This window comes from Prionailurus viverrinus, chromosome D4 (genome assembly GCF_022837055.1).
Source record: "Prionailurus viverrinus isolate Anna chromosome D4, UM_Priviv_1.0, whole genome shotgun sequence".
Taxonomy (NCBI): domain Eukaryota; kingdom Metazoa; phylum Chordata; class Mammalia; order Carnivora; family Felidae; genus Prionailurus; species Prionailurus viverrinus.
Genome location: NC_062573.1, coordinates 5393360 through 5405866, shown reverse-complemented (window position 1 = coordinate 5405866; position 12507 = coordinate 5393360). Strand labels below are relative to the sequence as shown.

The 12507-nt window shown below is 42.7% G+C and overlaps 1 protein-coding gene across 4 annotated transcripts in view; it reads left to right on the top strand.

The window, feature by feature from the left end:
• The window catches only part of RABGAP1 (RAB GTPase activating protein 1), a 171342-nt gene that overhangs the window by 145338 nt on the left and 13497 nt on the right, over nt 1-12507 (top strand). For 3 of the 4 annotated variants that reach the window (XM_047829198.1, XM_047829199.1, XM_047829200.1), the window contains 2 exons: nt 9258-9350; nt 9786-9896. In XM_047829198.1, coding sequence (XP_047685154.1) covers nt 9258-9350; nt 9786-9896 — 204 coding nt within the window. Of the gene's footprint in view, nt 1-1386; nt 1459-9257; nt 9351-9785; nt 9897-12507 lie in introns of all 4 variants that reach the window. The other variant, XM_047829201.1, reaches the window with a different exon arrangement.

The window sequence follows — 12507 nt, the reverse complement described above, 5'->3', positions numbered from 1 at the left end:
CTTATTTTCCTCATATCATTCATTGTTACTTAACATTATTTTAGATCTTTATTTAATGCTCTCCTCCCCCCCACCCCGAACTAAACCTTCAGCAGAGGGGACTTTATCTTATTTACTGCCAAATCCCCAGCATAAGAACAGGATTTAGCATAAAAAAATTAGTTGAATGAGTGAACAAATGAATGTGCTGCTGAATTTATACCAAGTGGTGTTTTGTAAAGAAGAGTTAGAGAGTTAATATGGCTTTGGGCAAGGCTTAAAATAATGTCCAGCTGAAGGTTTTATCTTTTGGTTTTCAGTACCTTGAAACACTTTAATAATATATGAATCTTTTATTTCCATAGGCCAGATTCGAGGTGTCTAATGTCTTTTTTCCTTTTTTTTTTTTTCTTCTTTTTTTTTTTTTTGGCTTATGCTTTCAAGGAGTTAAGATAGACAGTGCTGCACAGCACACAAATTTTGTGCCTAGACACATAATTCCTTCTGGTCCTGGAGAGCTCTGCATGGCGGGGGTACACTTTGGATAATGCCCCCTACTTGCACATAGTTTCCGGTGAGAAAGATCGTAATCTTTCTTGAAATTGACCCACAGTGTGGAAAAGCCTACATATTGACCAGGACACGAGAATGAAATTTTTCTGCTAAAAGGTGGGATACAGTGTAGTTAGCAATGATTAGTTGTACTCTAGTAGGTTAATACTTAATGCCAAAATTATTAAGGGAAATATAGGCAACAGTTGAGCCAATTGTTGGCAAAGGACCTCAGTCACTGTGATAATTTGCCAGCTCAAAAATGAGGAAAATCACTGTAAGCTCAGTCATGAGCGCTGCGTTATGTGGACCGCACGAGGTAGGGGTGCCTCCGTCAGCAAGAAAGTGCATCTGATCATCTGTGGCTTTGACATCCCCTCTCTAGACATGGAAGAGGGGATCCCTGCTTTGTGAATGGCTTGGAAACTAGCTTTTTAACTTTTTGGTCTAGAATTTAGAAAGGGAGCATTGACTTTGTAACTTACTGAAATCCCATTCCATTATTTTTTAATTTCTTAAAAACCGTGGCTTCTGATTAAGGTGGGAATTAGGAATGCTTTGCCTCATATGCCAGTTGAGAAAACAGTTACCTACTTTTGTTGTTGTTGTGTTTTAACAGTTTTGATGTTGTAATTTCTGGTATTTGTATAGTTTTTATAGGTATCTCATTTCTCCCTCACAGTTCCCTGTGAGGTATGCAGGCCAAGTCAGTTTCCAAGTGGAAACTGAGGCTTATAGAAGTCTTGGCCAACTGGTACTTGCTGGGCAGTGACAAGAGCCCTAGTGGAACTCAGGCCTTCTGACTCCACATTCCCAAAGCTTCCCACTCCATTGCATTGCCTCTTCTCATTGCAGAATTGCAGCAGGAATTAAGTTTGGTGTGGCAATATCTGAAATGGCCACCAGATGGGTGTGTTGCTCAAAAAGGTCTGTATTCCTCTCTGCCTGTGTGTCTTCCTTTTCTCTATACATCTTTCTCTTTGTCTGTCTTTACTTACCTCTTTCTCCTTTTCTCTCTTTTCAGTCCTTTTACTTCTCCCCTCCTCTCTCTTTCCCCTGAGTTTATTATGGAACTGATATAATTTATTTTTTTTTAAGTTTTAGATCTCTGCTCTTAGTCTAAAATTTAATAGCATACATCAGAACTCGTTATTTGTCCATTGAGTTGCTCCCCTTTTATGGGTCATTGTCTTGAGATAGATTGTTCCTACTTTTTTTTTTTTAAGTTTATTTACTTGAGAGTGCGCATGCGCATGCATGCACGTGAGCAGAAGGGAGGGACAAAGAGAGAGGGGGAGAGAATCCCAAGCAGGCTCCATGCTGTCAACGCAGAGCCCAGCCTGGGGCTCAATCTCAGGAACCGTGAGATCCTGACGTAAGCCGAAATCAAGAGATCCTGACTTAACCGACTGAGCCACCGAGGTGCCCGTTTCCACTTCTGATAAAAGATCTAAAAGGACTTTGATTTACTAAAAAAAAGATTTTTAAGTAATCTTCTGCATCCAGTGTGGTACTTAAAACCACAACCCCCAGATCGAGTCACATGCTATATACCAAGTGAGCCAGCTGGGTGCCCCAGGATTTTCACTTTAAATAGATTGTTCCAGGAGATCATGAATGGTCCTTAGGAGCTCCACAACACTTTCATACTCATAACTGTACTATGCATCGTGTTTAGAGGGAGAAAATTGGAAAAAAAATGAATTTGTAGGCCTTGCATTTTTTTAATTCAAGAAGTATGTGAGAGCAACTGGTTTTTTGTTTGTTTGTTTTTTATGTCTACACAGAGATGTTTGAGAATAAGTCAGATACGTAAGGCTAGTTTGGAAGAAGTAGGAGCCATAAAAGAGATAGCTGGTGATTTTCTTAGATTAAACCTGAATGAAGATTTGACCCTTTCACTGTAGAATCCTGCCTAAGGTGAGATGGAATTCTGAGCCATTGATTGCTTCATGGGGATTTGTTATTTCAGACTTAAAGTGAATGTATAAGACTTCAAACTACCTATAGAAAAAGACACTACAGAAACCAAATAGCAGTATCTCGAAATTAATGTAATCCTAACCATTTGCTCTTTGGAGAAACAGAATACTCTTTGGCATTTGGGTGTATTTGTTCTTGGGGATATTTTTATTTAAGACCTTACTAGCAGAATTAGTTTGAAATTCATTCTCTGCTCAGATCATTTGTGTAGTTAGTGTGTGTTAGGATCTTAGGCCCTATGATTGCAGTGGCTTCATCAGTCTTGTCTCTTACTCTATTCACAGAATTTTGCATAGTGTCTACACAGTGACTTCATCCTTACAGTGATCATATGAGGTCATTTTACAGGCACATATACTGAAGCTTAGAGAACTGAAGAAAACTCCCAAAGGGTATAAAGTTAGTAAGTGATAGAGGTGGGGGTCAGATCCCAGGAATTTCAGACTCTAAAGTCAATCCTTACCATCATTGTGCCGTGGTGTAAATGAGGGGGTGAATGAATGGGACAAGAGCTACTTGTATTGGTCCATTTTTGCTGATGTTTGTCATGTAATGGTGGGTGAGCTGAGTCTCTGTCAGTTTAGCAAAGTTGTAGCTAAGTATAGCCAAGTTCAGTTTTCCTTATGACTAGACCAGGCTATAGTTTTACTTCTGTGTTTGTTTCCTACCTTTTATATTGGATTTCATGAGGAAACTTATGAGTGCTCTTTTTCTCTGCAGTGAACTATAAATTTTGCTGGTTATCACAAGGGTAGCACTGCCCACTACCTTCTTATTTTATTTTAATAAGCTGGTCTCCCTTGGTTGTTTTCTTTGTTTGGGTTCTCTGCTACTAATTCGTTTCTTGCATTTTAGAAAAATACTCTGATGGTGGAACCAGAATGCCTAATTCTATTTAGTGATCTTTGAGGGAGTTTGAGCCTGAACTCTTTGAACAAATTAAATAAGAAGGCTCAGAAATTAAATAGAATGTTGATTTGTTTCAAGTGGTTATAAGTGCGGGCTTGGGAGTCCCACAGACCTTGGCTCTCATCCTGGCTCTACCTCTGCTGTGTGACCCAAGGTAGTTTAACGTGACAGGGTTGTAGAGAGGGAAATCAGATGATGCCTTTAAAGTAGCTGCTGCTCTCCTGATGACTATCGTCATCATCACCACCACCACCACCCCCACCATCATCATCATCATCATCACCACCACCACCACCAGTGCTCATTTGACCTGCCCTGTTTTGACCTCCTCTGCCCAGGCGTCTGCTTTCCTTAAGCCAGTTCACGTCAACACGCATTTATAGATTTTCTTATGTGCTCAGTGTTGAACATGCTACAGAGATGGATGAGAAACAAGAGTCACTCCAGATTTGTGTTCCTGTGCTGCTGTTGCCACCTAATAGGCTGGGCCCTTGGCTCTAGATGAGTCACTTTCCCTAACTAGGTCCTGATTCCTCATCAGTGAAATGAGGTGATAATTCCTACTATACCTATCTCAGACAGTTGTTTTGGGAATTAAATAAAATAGTAGCTTGTAGAGGTATCTTGTTATCATGAAAGTCCTGTGTAGATCTCAGGTTTTTAAATCAGTAACTAAATAAAGCGAAGACCCTGCCCCAAGCATTCTAAAAAAGGAAGATGGACTTGTATCAGATTTCTTTGTTTAGCATTGAGGACTTTGGGGTCAAGATCTCCTCAATATACCAGACCTCTTCATACCCACCCACTCCCTCACACAACATACTTCACCCTGCCATGTAGACCTACTAATATTCAACCTCCCATCTCTCCTGCACTTGTGACTCCAGCCCAGTGGGGATTCTGACCTTTGCAGCAGTTTCTTAAGCCAAACTTGGAAATCAGCTCCTGTTTCCTATCCACAGCCTATTTCCTGTTCTTATGTGTTAAATGGATGTTGTTTAAATAGCTTGTTGCTTGCAACACATGTTCAGAGGGTAACTCTGTCTCTGATTCAAGATAAGAATGTAGATTTTTTTTAAGTTTATTTATTTATTTGAGAGAGAGAGAGAGAGAGAGAATATGAATGAATAGGGGAGGGGCAGAGCAGGAGAGAGAATTCCAAGCAGGCTCCAAGCTCTCAGCACAGAGCCTGACGTGGGACTCGATCTCACGAATAATGAGATCATGACCTGAGCTGGAAGAGTTGGGACACTTAAAGGAGCCACCCAGGCGCCCCATTAATGTAGATACTAATAATAACATGTAATGGCTGCCCTTTTTATTAAGAAGACCTCATGTGTTGGGCGCTCTCCTGAACTCTTGATATGCTTAATATCATGCAATCTGGTTAACAGTAGTCCCGTAAGGACTACTGGAATTTTCTCAGATGAGGAGCCTGAGGCTGAGATAAGGCAACTCACCCTCCTTGACAGAGTAAGCCAGTGGCATAGCCATGGCTCAAGTCTGGGTCTGTCCACCTACAAAGCCCAAGTTCTCAGTGGCGAACTGTCCCACCTCCCTCCCACCCATGTTCACGGCCACTCTCCACTTTCTCCGCTTTCTCTACCAGATCAGGTACCAGCTCTCCTGGGACAGATAGCACATGTTTTAAGAGAGCATCATCCATTTCATGTGATAGATAAATGACAAGTGACCCAGGAAGAGGTGTTTGGGATTAAATACATACTTCTATCAGGTTATCAAACTGGCATGATCTAAGTCTCCACCTTCTGTCTGACTCAGGGTTTCTTAACCTGGGACTGTGGGTGGCTCAGGGAGCACAGGGATCTTCTGAAATGGTATGCAGAATGCTTTATTGCTGGTGTAGGGTGAGGGCAGAGTTGGCTTCTGTGTTTTTTTATGGGATCCATGGCTTTCAGGAGACTTTTGAAGTAGTATTGTCTCTAACAGTGTTAAGAAACCATGTACAACTTGCAGCGGGATATAAAATTGGTTTTATCTAAATTATAAACGTAGTCTTATCACAGGAAATTATTAGTTTCCCCCCACCCCGAAAGTACATTTTAAACAGAAAAAACTTCAAAATTAAGCTTCTTTAAGGGCAAAAATACCTGTGTGTGATGCTGTGGTTTCCATAGCCTTCTGATAGGAGTCCACTAATAGTAGGTATGATTCAGAGCTCTGGGGCTGATTCCATAGCTTCCCTGCTTCCTCAGTTCAATTAGATGTTATTGGTATAAGTAAGAGACAAATAAAATGAACCTTAGACTTTAAGAGTGAGGACTATGTCTCTATTGATTATTTTCATGCTTGCTGTGTACCAAGGCATTAGGAATTTTACAGTACTTGGGAGTCCCTGCCCTTGTGGAGCATGCATATTGTGTCCTACATGCATCTTTGTATCACTAACGCCTCACAAGGAACACTGCACATGGCAGTGCTCAATTGTTGGATAAATAAATGTCCTGCTGCATCCTTATTAGGTTAAAAGGAAAGCCATTGGCTTTGATTTGTTCAGCATCTGATTATTGAGTCCCACTTATGTTCCAGGCATTGAGCTAGGTACCAGAGATACAGGGTAAGCAAAACAGATGTGGCTTTTTTCCCATTGGGAAGACAGACAATCAAGTAAGCACATAAATAAATAATTGTGAACTTGGACAGGTACCATGGAGGAATTGACTTGATGTTATGAGAATATATAATAACAAAGACCTGGCCTGATAGGGGAAGAAGGTGCCAGGGAAGGGCACTCAAGAAGTGACGTTAGAGCTCTGGTCTGAAAGGTGGATAGGAGTGAACCAGATGTGGGGCCGTCCAGGCAGGGGGACCAGACCTGCACCATGTGCTCACTTCAGTTGCTATTTTCATTCAGAAGAAAGGTTGATGCAAAAAAGAGGAGGTCCTTTCTCATTAACTTAGCAGGCATTTCTGGGCATTCTCTTTGTGCCTGGACAAGGGACAGTGATGAGTGAGACAGTTCTGACCTGGAGAAGGCACTGATAATGGGACAGACAGGCTAAGAGGTGCTGATCTCTTGTTGGTGCAGCCTAAATAAGGAGTCTGGAATTGCTGATTTTGCTGCTGGTACCTGTTGGTTCCCCATTCAGGTATCAGACATCTGCCTTTTCATGGGGTCCATTCCTAAGACATAGCCTGAACTGGTTGGCTCTGGTATACAGCTGCCCATGCTCCAAAAGTCAGGATCGGCTGTGAACCCTTTAGAAGCAGTGTTGGTTTTATTTATCTTTTGTTTGTGGTGGGGGTGGGGGGTGAGGGGCAACGTGGTGAAGTGGGGGATGGAGACCAAGAACAAGCGAGGAGAGAAATCTGGGAGCAAAGCAGAACTGATGAAGTCAGAACTCTGGACCAGCGAGGAAGATGGTGGAGCTCTGTTTGTGTCCAGTCCTGAGGGGTGATCCCTGAGGACTGACTGAGAAGCATAGGTGGGGACCGTCATCGAGAGAAACAAGTGAGAGCTCTATGTTAGAGAAGCCCAGGATAATTATGAGAATTATTTTTCAGCAGCATTTATTTTGTTTATTTAATTATAAAAATAAATCATGCCCAAGGCAGAAAACTTGCAAAGTGTGGGAAGTACATAAAGAAATGCCTGGATCCTGTCATGAAAATGTCAGAACCAAATGAGATAGCATGTGTTAAAGGTTTTGACATCTATCAGGAACTCTGTGTACGGTAACTGCTGTTACAGTGCTGAGGCAGAATTAACCCTTCCGCTCTGAGAATGAGACATTTATCATAAGGGGTAAGGAAATGTACAAGAAACGGTTTTGTAATTAGCCTGTTATAATGTATGTTTATGGGGGAAACATGTTAGCCCTTCCTTACCCCAGAATGAGAATGAAAAGTTGAAGAATCCTGAAGATTTGTGAGAATGTTTTATAGGATTTATGTCAGATTTTTTTTTTTTTTTTTTAAATAAAGCACTAGGTGGAGCTTTATATCCACTGTCTTCCCTGTCATTTAGCCAGACTGACAGCGAAGAACACGGGGAGGAAGTGTTTGCTGCCCACAAGTCTCATTTCTTTTCTCTTCCTCACTATTGATCTGTTAAGATTGTCTATAAATTTACTGATCACACAGATGTTTTATTGAGGTGCTTTCTTTGTGAATCACTTATGTACACAAAACATTTACCCCAGCATTGGCCTTAAACCGCAGAAGATCTGTCACTCTCCAGCTTGTGGTCTCACCCCAAGTGTTTAATGGGCATCTTTCTATAGACTGCAGCCAGGGCATTGTGTTATGTTCCTGGCTGCCTTCCTGTAGTAAGAGCCAGACTCCAGGAATAAGCTCTGATTGAGGCAGACCTGTAAACATCCGACAAGGGCAGTATCCATAGAGTCCATGGGAGGAAACACCAGGGCAGCTCAAGTAAGATGGAAAGGAAATCATGGAACAGGATTTGGAGATGCTGCACACTGGGGCTGCCCCACCCCCTTTCTAGGTCTCCATTTCTTTGTCTAGAAAATAAGGAAGTAAGAGGAGCCTACCTCTGAGATCCCTAATTCCTGGAACTGGGAGCTAAAAGTCCCGATTTGTGAGCCAGCAGCGCTGTGCTGATTATTGAAGCTTTGGAAAGGAATGAGCATTTGCTTTATGATCAGTGCTTAAATTGCACATATTTGTTTTAGCACTTCTCTATGTCTTGTATTTCATAGTCTTTCAAAGTGTAATTTAAAAAATACCAAAGGGTTAGTGGTTTAGAGGAAGGAGTCAAACAGAAGTGTAAGAGTTGCATCTTGAAAGGATGCCCTTGGTTACGTTCAGGTTGAAGAAAAAAAAAAAAAAAAGGACCAGCCTATAAGAGGGGAGGGGAGCTGTTTAGGTAGAACGAGAGCCAAGAGAATAAAGAGAAAAAAGATTGCCTGGAGGGAGGAAGAGTCCATTGGTGATGTTAAAGAGTGAAAGGCTGGAACTTTGTAGTCGAATTGGGGAGAATTATGACCCACTGGATGGAGTGATAAAGAAACCACTAGTGACCTTCAAGAGAGTATTTTCTATAGAGTAGTCAGAACAAAAGCTTGATTTAGAGAGATTAAAGAGAGGCCACGAAGCAATGGAAGCGAAATGTATACATACACCTGTGGTTTGCAGTGGCTGGTAAGAAGTGTGAGAGAAAGAGGACAGTAGTTTGATGGGGTAAAAGAGCAGCTAAGCAGAGTGGTCGGCAGAATAGTGTCTTTAAGGGCAGAGGGAATTGTGTCTATTTGAAACAGCTCAGAAGGAGCTAGTAGAGAGGAAAAGTGATAGATGGGAGGATAGTGAGTTCAGCTTGGACTTTGCATGGAGTTTAGCTGACTGGGCTCAAATCCCCTACCTGTCAGTCCCTAACTGAGTGACCTTGGTCAAGTTATGTAATCTCCTTATACGTCCATTAACTTGCCTATAAAATGAGGATGATAATACCATATCTTGTAGAGGTGTCCTGAGGTCACAGATTGAAAGCACCTTTTGGTAGTGCTGGTATGTGTGAAATAAAATGGTGGAGGAAGAAAGTGACGATTAGGAACAACAGGACCCAGAACTCAGGTAGGAAGGGTCATCATAGGGTATTCATTCTAACACTGTTAGTAAAAATTTTAGGAAGCCATTATCCCGAGCAGAACCCTAGACCCTAGTGATGAAGAAATCTGTGTCCTGAGCTCGATCTGTGTCCAACCACCTCGATGATTCCCCTCCGCAAATAGGAAACACCACTCCCGGAGTGACCGGAGATGCTCAGGTCAGCAGAGGTCTTGGTCTTCAGTGCAGGCCCTGAGACACTCACCACTTCTGATACTTTTTAATTTGTGCTGTGGTTTATCCTACAGATTAGTCAGAAGAAGTTGAAAAAATATGAAAAAGAATATCACACCATGAGGGAACAGCAGGCCCAACAAGAAGACCCGATCGAGCGATTTGAGGTTGGTTTGCTTATGGCCCGGGCGATGTGAAGACCTTTCAGGCTTCCCTTGCATATGATTGTGCCTGTAACTAGCTTTGTTGAGTTCTTTTTAAAATTCAGTTCCACTGTTTCTGGGTTCAAGTTTCAGTTTGAATTTGCAAATTGGAAAGTAAGATCTGTTGTGCTTTAAGCCAGCTGCCTGGGTTGTCACAGTTCAGTGGACTTCTGTCACAGTTAATCTGAAGTAACTGCTTGACAGAGTCGCTGGAACCAGTTAGGTATTTCTCACCAGAGACAGAAAAGAAGAAAGTGCTGGTTGCCAGCACGTTAGGACCAGCCACTCCTCCCATGATTTCCATAGGACTCAGAAATGAGTTTTGAGGGTCAGGCCTGAGAAATTGTCATTTTCATCACATTTCTACATGTTGTATAACTGGTTTCTTTCTAATTTCAGCGAGAGAACCGGCGTCTACAAGAAGCTAACATGAGGTTGGAACAGGAAAATGATGACTTAGCCCACGAGCTGGTAACCAGCAAGATTGCACTGCGCAAGGACCTGGATAACGTGAGTCTTACTTGGCAGAAGGGATGGATTCTGTTGAAACTCTTGGCTTCTCCCCTCATCGAGTGCAGTCCTTGAATGGTAGTATTTATTGTCCTAACACGTCACCTACAAAGTGTCCTTCCTGTGATACCACTTGCTCTTATCACTGTTGCCTCCCTCCTTCCCTTCGGGGGTTTTCCGTTAAGCCCTCCTTCCCACGTTCTTGTCAAACAGGCAGCCCTCAAACTCCTTTCCCATCATTGTTTGATAAGAGGCCTTGTGACTAATTTGTATACCCTCACAATTGGCAGGAGCATTTAATCATTATAATTTACTTACCTTCCCTGAGAAGAGATTCTGTTATCCTGCATGTTAGGTGCCTGTTGAATAAGCATTGCTGATGGTTATAAGGCTCAGTGCCTCAGCAGCTTGCCGTTTCACCAGTAATTTCAGTTGGCAGATGTTCTTTCTTTGCTTTTCCTAATCGTAAGGATCACGGTGATGGCTTTCCTGGCAGGGTATTTGTCCATTTTCTATACTATAAGCCTCCCCTTGAACAAGTGTAGTCTTTCATATGTCGTTTAGGTCAGAAGTTGGCAAACTTTCTCTGTGCAGGGATGGATAGTAAACAGTCTAGGCTTTGTGGGCCATATGGTCTGTGTTGCAACATCGAACTCTGCCACTGGCACAGAAGTAGCCGTAGACAGTAAGTAAAGGAATGAGCGTGGCTGTGTTCCAATAAAACTTTATTTACAAGAATAGGTGGCAGGCTGGATTTGGCACATGAACTGTAGTTTGCCAACATCTGACTCAGATTTCCTTGTCAGGCTCCTAAGATTACTGCTCTGCTCGTTGGTTTCCTGAGGTTCTAGAGAAGGCTCAGGCTGTTGAGGGTTCCCAGGGGACTTACATGATATGTTGAACCCCATAAGATCTATGAACTTCACGGGGTCCTTGACATCCACCAAATATGTATGAAAATGCTGTGCTCTGTTTTTCTTTGAAAGTCCCTGCTTTCATTAGTTTCTCAAAGTGGTTCACAAGTGAGATGAGAGAGTGAGACGGCAGTACATACTGGTTTTTATTCTCTTTAGAAATAGAATAATGGAGTAAAAATTTTTGGACAGACCTGTATTCTGGTAGCAATTACACTCCTTCCAAGTAGAGTAAAATGTGCAGAGGTAGAACAGTAGCGTGATAGTGAGAATGCCATGACTCGGTGTACGTGAAAAACGCCACCAAAGTATTCGCCACAGGCAGTGTCAGTGCCTCTGCTTGGCAGCTGCACAAAGCTGCATGTAACTGGGAAGTCTCCTTTTTCCAGTTTTTGCAGGGAGGCGGTTTCAAGGTCATTAGCCCTCAGTAACCGGAACCTAGAGCTCTTACAGTCTTTTGGTTTACCACAGTCTGGCCATCAGGTTCGAGTCCCCTCCGTATGGTGCAGATTCCCGGCATGCCCTCTGTTCTTCGCAGGAACACAATAGAATCATCCCCTCCCTGTTCAGGCCTTTCTGCCAAGTGCATGGAGGGAGCTGGGTTACACTGAGCAGGAACTGCTGAAGCAGGGCCACAGCGCACACCTGCGGCGGCTCCACAGAAGCTGGAGATCATGCCGAAAGGAGGTGAAAAAGACCAAAGAAGACGGGTCCTGGGTAGGAGCTTTGTGTTCCACAAAGGAATGATATGAAGAGGCAACTTAAGCTAGGATCCAGGTGGATGTTTACTTGGAGCTGTTGCATTCTCATTGGACAGCCCCAGTAATCACACTGGTGTGCCCCTGTTTAAGGTGGATCACAGACGTCTTACGTTCTTGAAGCTTGCCCCTAAAAAGGTAAAGGTATAAACCTTTTTTCAAATTGTATTATCCTGACACAGTAAAGAACTAGGTCCTTTAACATTCCTGATACCAAAGTGAGAAATAGTTAAAAATAATGTGAATTCCCATTTCCTGATCACGAATGATAGGCACTGTGATAAGCACTTTGCTAACCTCTGGTATCTCATAACCTTGTCTCAGCCTTCTGAGGAGGGTTCATGAGCCCCATTTATTCATGAGGACTTTTTTTTAACAATCAGGAAACTTGAGACTCAGAGAGATGGAAGCGCCCCAGAGGAAGCAGAGCCAGGAACCCAACCCAGGCCCATCTAATTGGAATGCCCCAGTCTTTTCTACAATGCCACAGTCTCCAAAATAAATACAGAAAAGAGAGGCACCTGAGGGGCTCAGTTGGTTGAGTGGCTCAGTTGGTTAAGCATCTGACTCTTGATCTCGGCTCAGGCCTTGGTCTCACCGTTTGTGGGATTGAGCTCCGTGTCGGGCTCTGTGCTGACAGTGCAGAGCCTGCTTGGGATTCATTCTCTCTCTCTCTTACTCCCTCTCTCTCTCCCTCTCTCCCCCTCTTCCCCTCTCCATCCCTCCCCCCTTAGAATAAACTTAAAAAAATAGGTAAATAAATAAGGAGCGAGAAGGTATGATTTGATGTCATTAACTACATCAAAACCATAGATAGTGATACATAACAGCAAACCTTTTTTGAGCACTTAATTAGTTCTAGGCGTTGCCCTAAGTGCTTTTTACTTACTGTCTTATCAGATCCTCAAAACAACCCATGTTATGTCAGGGATAAAGTGC